This window comes from Trachemys scripta, chromosome 4, assembly GCF_013100865.1.
Source record: "Trachemys scripta elegans isolate TJP31775 chromosome 4, CAS_Tse_1.0, whole genome shotgun sequence".
NCBI classification, from domain to species: domain Eukaryota; kingdom Metazoa; phylum Chordata; order Testudines; family Emydidae; genus Trachemys; species Trachemys scripta.
This window is the reverse complement of record NC_048301.1, coordinates 24,949,536-24,966,652: the sequence shown is the minus strand read 5'-3', so window position 1 is coordinate 24,966,652 and position 17,117 is coordinate 24,949,536. Positions and strand designations below refer to the sequence as shown.

The following is a 17,117-nucleotide window of genomic DNA, read 5'->3' as shown; positions in this document are numbered from 1 at the left end:
ATAAATGTTAACAGAAGTTACACGCACACATATCCAGGAAAGAAGAAAACTATGTACAAAAGTTCTCTTTGGAACAAACTACCTCTTAAAAGAAAAGCTACTTAGATATTAGGCTACTGATTTCAAAATTTCCTGCTCTTTATAAGTAGCATTCCAGGGCCCAAATATACCTTTCAAGTCCATCTGCAAGAATTTTTTCCCCGTAACTATTCTTTAGTTATCAAATTACACACATTTAAAAAGGTGTCAGTTTGGTTTATAGGTCCTGGCTAACATGCTCAAGGGTTTATTTTTGTCTACTCAGCCTCACACCTGTTTTTGCTTATCAAACCAGACTACAGTTTAGCTTGTAACAGCTGTTAAATGCAGAAGTCTGCCTGTTCTTCATGTGTATCCAAGACTAATCACTTTGGGAAGGGTTTAGAAATATGCTCTTATGAGAATACCCCATTTATGGAGAAGCTAGTGAAACAAAGCAGACAACCACCAGTCAAACATTTAAATCTGCATGCACATGAAAAGCGAAACTGTTTTAATGACTATCAACCTTATTTGTGAAGTAAACCAAATATCTAAGTGACTGCTCCATTAACCCACTAAATTCCTAAGAGTCACTAAAGAGGTACATTGTGCAAGCTAAAACCAGTCCAGAATGAAGGGGTTAAAATCTTTTTACTTCACTCAATAGTCTCATCCTTCCTTCTAATGTTTGCAGCCATCATCAAAACGCCTTCTATTTTAAGATGCCACAAGTTCTGCCTTCTGTGGTGGTGTAGTTATTAAGAATGTGGAAGAAGTTGGAAGACTGGTTTGTATTGTTAGGGGCAAGTATCAAATTCGAAAAGATTAGTCTGAATGTCTAAATCCTGGTCACACTGGCCAGCTTTAATACAAATTTCTACACTAAAAACATGGGAAGTACTAAAGGAAATAAGTGGTGCATGAAATTAAATATTGTATTCCCCTTTGAAAAGCATGCAACTTACACTCAACATAGAGTAGCAACCTTTATGGTTAGGAAGCAAGACCACTTTTATTATTAATTCATTTCTGGCCCTACTCCCAGTTCCATTTCCACAGGCTTATAACTTCCAAAATCATTCACCGTTTGGATCAATACTTTCAATGCTAGACTTCTTCCCAAAAAGTGATATTTGTGCATGTGTGTAAAATTATACCAACATTGTTATTGGTTTTTCTGATTTATGAAAAAGGATTTTTTGTTTTGGTCGTGGACAGAGATGGCAGTATCAGGAGCCAGGTTGCAGGACTGCTTGGACAACAGAGCCCAGCACAGGTAGGGGTAAGGCCAGGATAGGATGGACTTTGTGGGGTGCAACCCCTGCTCCCCTGGAAAGCCAAAGTTTTCCACCACCCCATCTTCATCCCAGTTCTACTCACTACCCCTCAAGGTCCCACTGCTTCCTCTTAGGGTTTCCCACCACCCTGCATTCTCTTATTTCTTTTTTTTTAGAGCTGGTCTATCTCCAATCAAAACCATTACATAATGGGAACTAGCACAAACCCCAATGCAAATTAAAATGACTATTAATATTTGATAGCATACAGCCATTGTAGCCCAATGCATCAATGGCAAATGGAATGAGTAAAACCTGGGAATCAAAAATTCCTAAATTCCAAGCCCAGATCTGGCAATGATTCATTGTGTGATCTTAGGTGAGTCACTTAGGCCAAGTCTCTGCTAGAAAGGATTTGCTGATATATAGCAGCAAAAAACAAAACAAAACCCCTCTTAGTGTAGATGCAGCTTATACAAACAAAAATGTGCTTTTGCTAGTATAGCTTATACCATTACCCCAAGTGAAAAAAGTTATACCAGCAAAAGCAAATTTTACTATACATTACTATATAAAAGCTTCTAGTGTAGACCTGGCCTAGGTCTCATTTTCCCCCTTTGTAAAACTGAAGATCAAATCATGCTTGTTCTGTGCTTTGGAAACAACTTTGATGCCCAAGTATGTGTTCTTTTCTAGAATCAGTAGATAAAGTTTACTTGAATATTTTTGCTATTACATATACTAGGGCTATCGATTAATCACAGTAACTTAAAAAAATTAATCATGATTAAAAAAATTAATAGTGATTAATTCCAGTTTTAATCGCACTATTAAACAATAGAATACCAACTGAAATTTATTAAATATTTTGGATGATTTCTACATTTTCATATATATTGTATTCTGTGTTGTAATTGAAATCAAAGTGTATATTATTCTGGATTACAAATATTTGCACTGTAAAAGATAAACAAAAAAGAAATAGTATTTTTCAGTTCATCTCATACAAGTACTGTAGTGCAATCTCTGTGTTGTGAAAGTGCAGCTTAAAAAAAAAAATCTATATTTGTGTTACATAACTGCACTCAAAAACAAAACCATGTAAAACTTCAGAGCCTACAAGTCCACTCAGTTCTACTTCTTGTTCAACCAATTGCTAAGACAAACAAGTTTGTTTACATTTACAGGAGATACTGTTGCCCTCTTCTTATTTACAATGTCACCAGAAAGTGAGAACAGGCATTTGCGTGTCACTTTTGTAGCTGGCATTGCAAAGTATTTTGGTGCCAGATATGCTAAACATTCACATGCCTCTTCATGCTTCTGCCACTATTCCAGAGGAGATGCTTCCATGCTGAGGACACTCATTTAAAAAAAATAATGCGTTAAATAAATTTGTGACTGAACTCCTTGGGGGAGAATTGTATGTCCCCTACCCTGTTTTACCCGCATTCTTGCATATATTTCATGTTATAGCAGTCTCGGATGATGGCCCAGCATTTTGTTCATTTTAAAAACACTTTCACTGCAGATTTGACAAAATGCAAAGGGACCAATGCGAGATTTCTAAAGATAGCTATAGCACTTGACCCACGGTTTAAGAATCTGAAGTGCCTTCAAAAATCTGAGAGGGACGAGGTGTGGAGCATGCTTTCAAAAGTCTTAAAAAAGCAACACTCTGATGAGGAAACTACAGAACCCGAACCACCAAAACAGAAAATCAACCTTCAGCTGGTGGCAAGTGACTCACATAATGAAAATGAACATCCATCGGTCCGCACTGCTTTGGATTGTTATCGAGCAGAACCCATCATCAGCATGAACCCATGTCCCCTGGAATGGTGGTTGAAGCATGAAGGGACATATGAATCTTTACCGTATCTGGCACGTAAATATCTTGCAGTGCCAGCTACAACAGTGCCATGAGAACGCCTGTTCTCATTTTCAGGTGACATTGTAAACAAGAAGTGGACAGCAGTATCTCCTGCAAATGTAAACAAATTAGTTTGTCTGAGCGATTGGCTGAACAATAAGTAGGACTGAGTGGACTTGCAGGCTCTAAAGCTTTACATTGTTTTATTTTTGAATGCAGTTTTTTTGTTCATAATACTACATTTGTAAGTTCAACTTTCATGATAAAGAGATTGCACTACAGTACTTGTATTAAGTGAACTGAAAAATACGATTTTTTTTTTTTTTTTTTTTACAGTGCAAGTACTTGCAATCAAAAATAAAGTGAGCATTGTACACTTTGTATTGGGTCGTAATTGAAATCAATATATTTGAAAATTTAGACAACACCCAAAAATATTTAAATAAATGGTATTCTATTATTAAGTGTGATTAATCACATGATTAATCGCAATAATTTTTCTAATCACTTGACAGTCCTAACATATACTAAAGACTAAAATTAACCTAGAGCTCTTTTCAAAGAACAAAATCCATCATATGCGTCTGACGAAGTGTGTATTCACCCACAAAAGCTTATGCTCCAATACATCTGTTAGTCTTAAAGGTGCCACAGGACTCTCTGTTGCTTTTTACTGATCCAGACTAACACAGCTACCCCTCTGATACTAGTATATTCTCCTGGAACCCTAGGTGCCGAACAAGTTGAAAATCTCACTAGTGCATTATTGCTGAATGCCAGTTAATAAATACACTGGGCCAGATCCACTATTGTGATATGGCTGCTATGTATTACCCCAGTAACGGCTGTAAATCCAGCTTAACTTGTCAGTTACAATGGGTTTATGGCTGCCTGGGTGTTGTTGGAGTGGCACAAAGCAACTGGAACATACCAGTTAATCTGGCCCCATATATTTATATATCACTTTTCTTTCCAAGGGAAACCAAAGTGCTACAAACTAATATATAAATTATATATGCATAAAGGGATCACTTCACCAACCACTGAAATGCAGTCTACCTTATGGTGAAACAGCAGCTGCTTAATAATTCAGCTGCATTATACAAAAGTTTAAAGCAGGAAGAAAAGCATGCCACAGAGGAGTTTCAGGTAAAGGGAATCTAGCCAGGACATCTGTGTATTTGCAAAAAGGGCCATGGGGATCTGTGATGATCACAAGTGCCCAGGACCTTAGTTTTAACAACTAAATAAAAAAAAACAAAACAAAACAAAAACAAACAAAAAAACACCACTCCCATTAGTAAACACCCTGTTGGAGGAGTATTGATTTAATGTTGACTCAGAGGGAAGGGTGCCATCTACTGAATCATCTAAACAACTTCCACGGAGTCCTTCCATCTAAAATATTAACATATCCCAAACCAATCAGAAACCGGCTGATCACTACCACAAGGTATTACAGTTGGAATTATTAGGTAAATTCACACTTCTGAATCAAAGTAGTACCGCGCCAATCTTTATACAAATACAAATATATTACTAAGCAGAATAGTGAAGTCTGTGTGATCATGCATAGGCGATTCCCCCATTAATGCTGTTCTAAAACCAGTTATTGATTTAGTGTAGATATTCTGCCTGGAAAGCCACACCAGTTTCTTCTCCCCAAGAATTATTTTTCTGGCATTTTTCTATCCTAGCACAATTTACAACATGGTTTGCAAATGCCTAACGCAAACCAGTTTATTAATTACAAAACTATTTTCATGGCAATTTTTAAATACTGAAGAAATATAAAAGATCTTAAAATTCAATACATACAACAGCCAAAATCTAAACAGAGATTGTTTGCTGCTTGTCTGATTTTTGATCAGACACATGGCTGCTGCGTGCGCACATCACTAAGTTAGAAGTCAGGGATTTTTATTTTTAGCAACACAAGCTTGTTGCAAGATGAAGTTCCACATAAAAGATCTCAGCTAGATTTCCTGGGGGGGGGGAGGGGAGAGGGGAAGTGGGGGAGAGATAAAAAATGAACTAAGTTAGACATTCTGTAATGGTCACACTTGAACAGATTTACTATTCCAGTTTGAGTGCCATGCAATCATAATGATGCCATGCAATCATAATGATCATCAATGAGAAGCAAGGTTCCAGGTACCTGGGAACATAATGTGGTACAGCAAGGACTAGCAGAACTAGAGAGCCAATTCTGGACATTCACATTAATCTAAAGTTCAAATGACTTGAACTAGTTTCCACATCCTCTCCCCTGTACACAAGTTGACTTTGATATGATTAGCTTTGTTTGTTGTGATCTATCAGTTAACGTTTATCAGACAGCTACAAAAGAGATAACTCCCTGAAATATTATAAAAAATTCAGATGTTCTTTTCCTTGCCAAAACATTTAAGCAATCACTTGCAACTTAGACACACACTCCCCACTGTTCTATTAATACTTTACATTATAACATTGTATTCTACATAGAATCTTATACAACATCATACTTATCACAGTAGTATCAGTTTATGCATATTGGCCAGTCACTGCAAAGAAATTCTGCAACATATTATGTGCAGACAAGTCCATTATGTTTAGTCACTTTTCTCAGCAAACCATGCTTTAGCTCTGGCCTTAGGTTTATTTTAATAACTAAGGCCCTGATCACGGCAAACACTTATGCACATGCCTAGCTTTAATACTATGAGTAAACCCAATTAAATCAATGTGACTAAGTAATGGTAGTAAAATTAAGCACACACAGGTATTTGCAGGATCAGGGAATTAGGCTAGGCTTGCACTTAATGCGGCAGGTACAGTACAGCCAGCACATGCCAGCTATCACATGTGAAATAGCAGTGTAGACCATGAGATGTGGCTTAGGTGAGTAGAGTGCCCTACATGCCTGAACCCCCAGAGTATGCACCCTACACAGCTCTCTATATGCCCAAACAGTGCCTCCCATGTCTACACTGCTATTTTTAGGAGTGTAGTGTCCTGCTTTCTCCACCACAGTAAAGGCTCCAGCAGAGGGGAAGGCAGCAGGGAAAGGCTTTGGCAACTCCCTGACATAAGCTTTTCCTCCCTGCCTCTCCACTGCCAGAGCCTTTCACTGCAGTGTATAGATACATGCATAGTGCCTGTACTCTACATGCCACCAAGCACTAATCATATTCATACTGTGCTAGTAATTCCTTTTAAAATCATTAGAACTACTTGAGCAAGATAAGATACTACTTAGCATGACTAAAGTGGCATTATATGCTCCCTTCCATAACACCCCCCTATTCCCCAGACAGAAGTATATAGCTGGCAGTGCAGCTGTGGATTGCCAGCTATGAGTAGCGTAGGGGGAGGTTTGGCAGTGCACAGAGTTGACTTCACTACCCTTCTATGAATTTTGTCCCAAAATAAGGAAGGAGGCAAAAGCCCACCATTCTCTGCTAGAACACTGCTCCCATGATGCTACTCAGCTCCAAAGGAGTATCGTTTCCTTTGATGACCATCCATTATCTGTCAAAGAACTGCGTTTTCAAAAATTGTCTCTAAGTGCATTAAGCACTAACAGCAGTTGGCAAGTTGACATTCTGATGGGAGTAAACCTATCTAACCTCTTTGAACAAGAAAACCATGAGCAGAATTTTTTAACCTTTGTTAACTGAAAGAAAGTAGTTAATAGAAACTGTTTGAAAGACCAGACTATTCCTTAGTTTTATCAATGTCTTTCAACCTCTCCTACTTCCAAACAGATGCTCTTTGTCTACAATCTCCTGTTGGAAACCCAGGAGTGTCACGTGCTCCTTATATGCGAATAATGCCATAAGCAGCTTTGATGACTGGATAGCAAGTGCTTCCTTGGCAATGACAGAGCCCCATCCACTCCCAATATTGATTATGCCTGTATGCCAAAGTAATATTTCGCTACTTTGTGACAAACTCATTTAAAGGATTACATCAAAAATTTGATGAGAAATGTATACAAAAACTTTTGTATCATATCTCCACATTTCCATTTTGCTACTGAATGGACAGAGTTGTATTTAAAAAAAAATCAAAAAACCTATATTACACTAAAGAAAACCTATTACAGAGCAGTGCATATATGATATAAATAAAAGACACTTATAGAATTAAGTTTCTCCTACTTTAATTAAAATGACTTTCACTTTGTTTCCTGTAAATTCTGTTACATTTTAACAAACCTATTAAAATATGACATCTCAGCAGTAGACAAACATAAGTGAGAAGTTATATGTAATGACTCATATTTTCAGTTTTTCTAACAGCAATAATTTTTTTAAAATCATATAATGTCATTGTTTTACCCCTTTTCTCTCAAAAGCCCATAAGTGCAATATATTCCATACATTACAATTAAGCTGCTTACCTGAATGACTTTGTAGAAATAGGCATACTGTCTAGCTGTATTTTTATATTGGCTGAAGACATCATGTATGGCCTGAGTTGACTGAAGATACTGCACTTCATCTTCTTCAAAATATAGAGGGGTATCATATTCACTGGGGAGAGTTTGGATGTATGGCAGCCAGAAAGAGCTAGGATTGGCTCGTTCACAAAGAAGATGGAATGCCAATGTGATATTGCCCATTGCCTGGAGAATTCGGTCTTGAGAATACAAGGACCCTGAATTAACCATAAAGATTAGTAAATGACTGAACTAATTGCCTTGAAAATAGTTATACTGAATTTATTTTAAATTAATATAATTAAACTGTGCATGCGTATTGTACCATAAAAGTGTCTGGGGTCACCAGTGTACAGAAGTGCCTGAGATAGGAGATGGTTATCTTGAGTGCCTGTCATACATCTATGTGGTATCTTTATGACATTAGGATACATTTTTGTATGGTTAAAAAAAGATTAATCCAAATTAAGATATCAAAACATAAGCAGCTGACTATCTACATTTATAGCACATTTCATCTCCACATGCATTAGAAACTACCGAAACACATCAGGAATTCCATCACTACTGAAATGCATCCACCCTCTGAGGTGAGAATGGCAGCCAGGCAGATACCTGGTGCATGGGGCAGGGAGGGAGATGGGAAAAGAGGAGAGGGCGGCAGAGGGAGGAATGGAAGAGGGAAATTAAATTCTGGTCATTGATACTTCAAGATTCTAGATACTGAAAACCTGATGTTTAGACCGCTATTCCATTCCCAAGTCAATTTGTAATGCTGTATCAAAGAAACTCTTCTCTTTGCACATATTTATAAGGAACCTCAAAAACTGCTCTTACCTAACACTGAATTTTTAGCTGATTCAACGGTCATCAGCAACTTTCTAGGAACCCAAAGAAACAACTCTTCGGCCTAGAGGGGGGGGAAACAAAAACAAAATTAAAAAAAAAAAACAAGAAAGTTCAGAAATGTAGTTACTGTTTCACATGAAATATAACAAAAAACCTGTTTCTCTAAAATATCTCAAATATACATGTAAGAAAATTAAGAAACTTGAAGGTTTTCCTGTCTTTTTTAAATCCTAAAGTTATTTTGCACCAAGACTCCTCACCCATCTACTACCAAGTAAACTTAAATGCTATGAGAACTTCTTACATTACGATCTTACATTACATTATGACTTAAAGCACATAGGTCGAGCCACTACTTGATTTAAAACATCATGTATAAATATTACCTTAACAACATAATGTTAACATGAATTTATCTAGGTTACAAAGTCAAGCACTCAATACTTAGGAAGTACCCAAAATTAAGATGTCTGCACCACCTTAATTCTTCCTCCCATGTGTATGTGTTATGATGCCGTCTCTAATTACATGAAAAATAGTATGTGATCACAGGACCCTTGTCTCTTTTAGTGCATGGGATGGAGGAAACTCTTCAATATTTTATCCTCATCATTCAATTAGTTGCCCTTGCTTTATTAACTACACACCATCTAAATCCGGTAATGAATATGGAAATATTCATTTCCTTGGTGTCCTTGCTATGGCATTTTTCAGCATAGTATCTGAGTGTCTCATGCACATTAACGATTGTTTCCACTGCAAGATAATAGAGCGTTATTATCCGAATTTTACAGTTGGGAAACATACAGGAGAGATAACCTTTACCCCAATGGGCTTGCAAACTAAGAATGAGAAAAATACAATTTTGATATATACTGTACAAGGTGACCAAAAGATGGATTTAAAACAAATCAGTGTTTATTTAAATTCACCTTCAAATAAATATTAATATTTGGTTTGGCAAACTGATGCAATTAAAAATGTGTATTTTAGGAAGGAATTTGAAAAAATTAGTGAAAACCTGGTACCCTGGGGGTAGGCAGGGAGTAGCAGAAGGGAGTATGTAGAATGAGGCATAAAGACACAAGGAATGGTTAGCTAAATGGTTTGGGCAGAATAAATAACCCAACTAAGGATTCATAATTAACGCTTTTACACAACCCATCAAACAACTGCCCCATGTTAAAGAACAATACTAAATGTCTATTGTAAATTTTCTCATATATATATATATATATATATATATATATATATATATATACACATACATACATATATATATACATACATATATATATACATACATATATATATACATACATATATATATACAATATATTTATAACAGTAGTTCCAGTAAAGTGAACTCTACATTGTAGAGAGAGAAAAGAATGGTTTCAATGTCCTGCTGTCACATTTTCAATACATTTACAGACATGATTTTCTAATACGATCAAATGTTCATACGTTCACCTTTATCTCTCTTGTTGCTTTCAAACCAAAGCCCTCTTCTTCAAAATTTGCTAATTCAAAACCCTCTGTGGATGCTCCATTTTCAGTGGCCCATTTCATTAGTTCAGGAAAATAGTCTTCTCTTTTTCCATCAAAGATAACAGACAAACCTATATGCACAATTTATAAAAACACAGAAATGAGAGAATTTAACAGGCCACAGAGGGTCAATATAAACCACATGTAAATGAAAAACTCCTAACTATTCCACAGCTATCCTTTGAAGAGGTTGGATCAGAACTGGTCTTTGTTAAAAGTAACTCAGTAATGTTCTACAGTCATATCCAATTTTAGTCAACCTAAACATTGCCACATTTGCTTACCAGGCACCTTCGAAATGGCAAATCAATCTAGTCTGTGAAAGAATATGTATGAAAATTCTCTTTTCTTTTTTCATTTAAATGAGCTGAGAGTAAAGTCACTCCAATGCTAAGTGTTGATGATAACTGCATTGATCAGGATACACAAGTGAATGCGGACAGACCAAGAGATGGATTTAAGTGGAAGGTTCCAACTTTACAGTGGGTAGGGATGCAGCAGTCTGCCCAGCTACCTCCCCGTCATTTTTTAATACCAGGCATTTAATTGGGTCCAGTGCAGAGTTACAGGGCTCCGCAACATATAACCAGCAACTTGGGCTAGATCCTCCTCAGGCTAGCCTTAGGATTCAGCTCTCTTCTGAATCCTCTCACCCTCCCCCGGGTGGGTAAGAGGGTACCAAAGGGGATCCTCGGTTTGTGAAGACTTCAGGTCTCACCTTCTGCTACAGGGTACATCAGCAAAACCCTAGGTCTCATTTACCTCTGGGAACAGGCCATTTTAGCCTTCATAGGCACTAGACATTGGCTATAGGGGAGCCAGCAATTAGCTTGGTCACACCTCTTGCCTCCACCTGGTATCTATTTCCTGCCTAATCCAATCCCAAGATGATCACAATGAAAATGTTCTAAAAAACAGGGTTATTTTAGTTCAATATCTCTGATCAACTGATCTACATAACACTAGTGTAGAATGTATACATTTCAGATATGTGCTAATTTGCACATTTATTCTTATGATCATTTACTCTTGAAGTTCAAAATGCTCACGGTAAGCAATTTCCAGCCTTTTTTGTTATTTTTCTGTACTTTTTACAGAGACAGAAAATCCTCTGTAAAATAACTATGAAGCACCTTCAAACAATATTTTGGATGCACATAATACTTATTTATCCATAATATTACATGTACATAATAAATTTGTGCAATAGTATTATGGTTAAAAGGTTCTGTATTTTTCAATGAAAAAGTACACAATGTAAAATATTCAAACTCTGATTCCCCCATTCTCAACCCATTTGCAACCCACCCAAGCATCCGTTTCGCTACTAGACCACACAAGTTTAAATGAGCAGAAGTCAAGAAACTCAGTGAATAGCTTTAACTCTGCTATTGTATATATGCATTGTGGTAGGATATAAGACAGGGTATCTATTACATAATACTAGACAATGGGACCTAACACCAGAAAACAACAGCAATCAGAGAGGGAAGAAACATAATTCAAGTTCATCCCGATCCAAATACACGATGAAGTCACTCAAACAGTATCAGTTTAATCTTTGATATGCCTGTTGTCAGGAGGTGATGTTTAAAAGCCTAAGCTACTTTTAACAATGTGAGGTTTTTATGCATTAATCAGTATCTATTCTTGTAGTTCTCGTAAAATGAATGACAAGTAAAATACCTACTGAATGCTAAGAGGTACAGCGATGACCACCATAAAAAGAACAGGTTATTTATACTAAACTTGAATAAAACATTTTAATAGTATATTCCCAGATAAAATCTAAATTAATATAGAATTAAAGTTGAGTACAGATCAGTGATTTAGGGTAAAACATATTAGAAGAATGTTTCAATTATCTGAAAACAATCACCAGGAAATTCAGAGTAAAGGTTAACCTTCAAACACATCCAAACTTGTCAAGGTATGGAAATGCACAGTTAATGCATTCAAGCAATTTAAACTCTACCCAGTAGTAATGTCATGAAATATCCTTACAGTTATGATTAGTGCATAATATGGTTTGTAGTCCCAAATTAAATTAAAACAGATTTTTAAAGGACTTTTTTTCCCATTTGATTTTTTTATTATAAACACAACAGAAAATAGGTTGATGATCAAGTGAATATTGCTGTTTATAAAGTTAAAATTCAATTTATGAAAAATCACTGTTAAACGCAGTCTGTCATGTCTGGTAACACATTTCAAATTAGAATATGGTATAACACATTCAGTATGATCAACTCAAAATTTTAACTCTTGCAGCGCTACCATGGTCTAGTTGTCAGACAATGGGGTTGGGAATCACAAGTCCTGGTTGAGCTCTATTCCCAAACTGACCACTGCCTTACTGAGACATTAGGAAAACTACAACCTTCTGATGCCAAAGCTTCCCTGTTTATAAATAGGGATAATTCCTCTTTAACTTGCTATTGCATTCTTAGATGGAAGTATTTTTATTTATTAATTTATTAATCACAAATATGCTCATCTCAATCAAATTTTGTTTGTCCCTTTCGTAGAACTTTTATTAACTAAGAATTAACTTCATAATAAGGCTATTTTTAGACAGCGTTCATACATAAATCTCAGATATTAAGTTTAAAAAGTGAAAAAACGCTATTTGCGGGTCAGTGCATAAAACTATATCCCATGGCTCGGGTCAGACGATGATTATACCACAACAGAAAATTAATTCTAGACCATATATTAAATGGGAAAAGCCAAAACTTGCTGAGGCAAATTAATAGCCCACCCAAATCTTGTCTACCCTGCAATTCAAACCTTCTCTCAGGGTGAGCTAAAACCATAGGTTTAGCTATGTGATTATGTCAGATGAGAACAGCTACTACAATATCCCACACAATAGTTTCGTGTCATTTTGAAATAGAATTCCAGTCACAAACTGACATTATTTCTGTTGTCATACAAAGACACTTATTCTGCCATTAGCATGTTGTCCAGGGAATTCTTTCTTTCTTTCTTTCTTTCTTTTTTAATTCCTTCCTTCCTAGCAATGTCTGAACTTCTGTCTTAATCCAAAAAGACACTTAAGTTAAACAAAACACTGTACCAGCACTTAAGAAGTGCCTAAGCAAGAAGCAAAAAGACTTACTTACAGAGGTCATTTTGACTTCAACTTCCTGTCTTTATGAAGTTTGTCAATATGTTACTTTTCACTAGCAATATCTCCTGTATTTGAATGATTTTCCATGCACCTGTACAGTAGTTTGGTATAGATCTCACTGATATGCTACTCCATGATACACAAGTTGCTCTAAATTTTGCTGTTTTTCTATTACCTTTTTGTTTTTTGCGGATTTTCTCAACAAGAGCTCGAATCTGTACATATTCTTCCCATTCCTTTCCAGGACCAGGGGTTGGGCTGCTGCATTCTGGAAGCCAAAAATATCAAAATAAGAACATTTTAATACGGTTTAGTCCTTTTATCATCTTGAGAAAGGCCTTGCTTTTACGTTAACTTTAATTGGACCTTACTACCAAATGTCCTTCACTAGATACAATAGTGGACAAAACACGTATTGTGTAAACACTATAAGTTTCCTATTCTTTGAAATGCATGTAGTAGAGCTTTCCATTTCTCATATTACTTGCCTCAAAATATGTCACTTTGATCCATTTGTCTATTCTCTAAGAAATAAAAAGATCCAATAGCTAAAAAAATTACAAAGAAGAATAAAAACTAAAGGGACAGAACCATCACCAGAAGGTTTCTTCAAAATGGAGAAGATCCTTGTAACAAAAATAGATAACAGCAACAATACTTGGGTCAGGTGAAAGATAAACTTACTATTACTATTGTCCTAATTACGTTAATACAATGCTGTGAAATACTATGTGGATCGGGGCAGGGAGAGAGATTTAACAATAATTTTCTTGCTTGGGACTATATCAACAACCATCCCAGCAACACTACGTAAAGTCATTGTGCCATTTACCCAATTCTGGATGCGACTGAAATGCACACCTAAGTTTATACAAGCAAAAACTATCGTTTTCAACCTGATTAGAACACTAGACCTTCAGGTTTGAAGTATCAAAGCATAGCCAAAAAAAAAGTAGGCATTAGGGCCTTGTCTCTGGTTGGAAAAATCAGGATATACAATTCACCTGTGATAGTAATGAATGTGTAGAGTAGAAAGTGCAAAAGCAAGCTATAGTGTAGGACTCAAATGGTATTACCACTTCATTGTCTTACCACTCTGAACAATGGTGGCTACAAATCCTAATTTTCTTGGTATAGCATTTGAATGCATCTAACAATAGGAAAATCAGGACCTGTTTTTCAACAATGGCGCAGCTGCAGTGTCACTACCAATGAGAGCTACTGTGGACAGGGATCAGATGCTGTACCGCCATGTCACGAAAACCTACTGTCTTTCATAACGATGATAAACACACTGAGCTCTTTCTACACTAGCCTATATACCATCAGTAGCAAAAGTGAAACTGACTTTCTTAGTTACTCCTGGGGGCATTCTGAGCCAAAAAATTAAAAATCCTGTGCATAATATCATAAGATCCTGCAAAATTCTGCAAATTTTATTTATCAAAACAACTACATAATCACACCAGTTTCAATTATTTTAGTAATTATTTCAAAATACCTGTCAGCAAGTATGTCTGTAACAATACAGACACACAAATTCCCCCAGGAGTTGAGAGTTAAAGAAACCCCTATAACAATCCAGTCGTTTCGCTGCTCCCTTGCCCTCCACCCCCAGAGCCCAGCCACAGCTCCCCCCTCCTCCCCCCAGATACCAGAAACCCCTTCCCCCAGAGTCCACTCACTCCCCTCTCTCCCCCAGAGCCCAACCGTGGCCCACACACATGATCCAAAGGGAGAAACAGCCTGAGTCCCAGGCTTGCACGGAGTTCCCTGCACGCCAACCTCTCCTTCCCTCAGGACATGCTGGGAACTACAGCTGCCAGGAACCCTCTAACTCCCTCCCCATCCCCCCGGCAGTGTCTTCTATGGGCAAGCTGGGGTCTGCTGGGTCCATCGGCTCCTAGTGGTGGCTAGCAGCACTGCATCCCATTTCTGTGGGGGAAAGAAAATTCTGCGCGCATGTTAATTTCTGCAAAATTCTACATTGTGCAGTGGTGCAGAATTCCCCCAGGAGTACTTAGCGTAAACAAAGCCTATCCAATGGAAGTCATTGGGTGAGCTCAAAATCCTTCGATGGAAGCTTAGGGCTATTTGTAGCGCCAAGCACCACAACTGAATGATGGAGAAGGTTCATAAATAAAGGATACAATTAAAGTTCTCTTTAAAAGGCTGAACATATCAATGAAGAATGCAATTATTTCAAGTTGCATTGTTTCTCCAACAGGTAACCATACTGCTCTGATACCACAAGTTATACTTTAATTCAAAATATTTTCCATTTGTTAATCAGAACGGTATAATCCTCTATGTTTACAATTCAGTAAGATATTTTAAACAAAGATGCTTTGCCAAGTAAGCTTAAGTAGAGTTTTTGATCTGATCCATTTTAAATGTGCAGGCACATTAGTAAAACTTCAAACTGCACAAAATATTATATATCTGATATATACAAAGTCAAACTGAAATTTTGGTATAGCTGTAGATAAGAGATTGGAATCTCAAGGTGACACTTCCATGAAACTTAACTAATGCAATACAGTATTAAAAGGGGAAACAGGTCTTTTTAAACTCATCCTACCCCCTCTCCTGCTTTCTACAAAGATGTATAGAAAATTAAACTTACTCTGTAATAATTCACTAATTAGATTCAACATTTCTTTTGGAGAAACTGTTGCTGTAGCTCCTGTACCTGACTTCTGAGTTTTCACTCTGCTCTTCTTCCCCATCTTCCAACTAGAAAAGATAAACAGACAAACTGCAATTCATTACAAGAAGCAAAATATAGTAACGAAAATGTGGAGTAGACAGGGTCCTCTCCTGTTAGATGCTTTAAAAAAGAAAAAAAAGCAAGCATTAATAGTTATTTCATTAAAGTTTTTGCATACAACTACAGTAGAAGTATACCTTATATAGGGATAGAAAAATACTTTTTAATATGATAAACTGATATGGTGTATCTATATTGTCTTTAAGAAAAAAGCATCCGTGATGTGTATTTAGCAAATATAAGGATAAAACAGTCATATTATGGACACCAACTATCATATGACAACTTACATTTTACTCTGAATTAAGTTGATACTTGTTTGATTGGCCCAACCAAGTAAAGAGTAATTCAAAATGAACAGCAAGTTCTACTTCAAGATAAAACTAAAATTATTATTTATGTATGTAACCCCTTTGGAGGAGGTACTCCTGAAATACCACACTGAGCCTCTAGAGGACTCATCCCAAACTACAGTAGTAATGACGACAGTGGCTCAGGACTCTGTTTCCCAGGCTCCATGGCAGAGGTAGAACTGGCTAGGAACACTACTAGGACCAATCATGAGCCAGGATTCAGAAAAAAGGGGCTGAGTTTACTTTCAGTTGGCTGTGTTTGGAATGTAGCAGGAACAAGAGCTACACAACCAGGGACAACCCTTCTCCCTCCACATTGCTTCCCAAGGGAAGACGGAGTCCTTTTGGGTCAGTGAACAGTGTCATCCCAGAAAAGACTAGAAACCCAGGAGGTTGAGGAGAGACTCAAGGTCAGGCTACCAAGAGCCGGCCTAATTGCACATTGGAATCCAGACCAAAAAGCCAAAAGGACGATCTTGCCATCTTTGGTGTGTAGGGTTACCATTCGTCCGGATTTACCCGGACATGTCCTCCTTTTTGTGCTAAAAATAGCGTCCGGGGGGAATTTGTAAAGCACTCAAAATGTCCGGGATTTCCCTCCTCCCCCGGCAGAGCAGAGCGAGCGGCTGGGAGGGCTGCAGGGAAGTCCCGGGCTGGACTCCGGAGCAGCTATAGAGGAGCTCCGCCCTGCATTCTGAGCCGGCAGCTCCTCCTCCCCTGCAGCCCAGCTCCGGCAGCACTGTGCAGGGCCAGGGACCGGGTTTTGTTGTGCTGGGGAGCGCAGCCACGTGTCCGGCTCGCACAGAGCCCAACACCCTGTTCTGAGCAGCAGGGTAAGGGGGCCAGGGGGCAGGAAAGTTCTGG

General features: G+C 37.5%; 1 protein-coding gene across 1 annotated transcript in view; it reads right to left on the bottom strand.

Annotated features, from left to right (window-relative positions):
* Positions 1-17,117, bottom strand: part of SETD3 (SET domain containing 3, actin histidine methyltransferase) — a 74,351-nt gene that overhangs the window by 38,551 nt on the left and 18,683 nt on the right. The window contains exons 2-6 of the mRNA XM_034767994.1: positions 15,757-15,866; positions 13,306-13,398; positions 9,920-10,068; positions 8,435-8,507; positions 7,559-7,815 (exon numbers count right to left, since the gene is read on the bottom strand). Of these exons, the coding sequence (XP_034623885.1) occupies positions 7,559-7,815; positions 8,435-8,507; positions 9,920-10,068; positions 13,306-13,398; positions 15,757-15,859 (675 nt within the window). The 5' untranslated portion in view covers positions 15,860-15,866. The remainder of the gene's footprint in view (positions 1-7,558; positions 7,816-8,434; positions 8,508-9,919; positions 10,069-13,305; positions 13,399-15,756; positions 15,867-17,117) is intronic.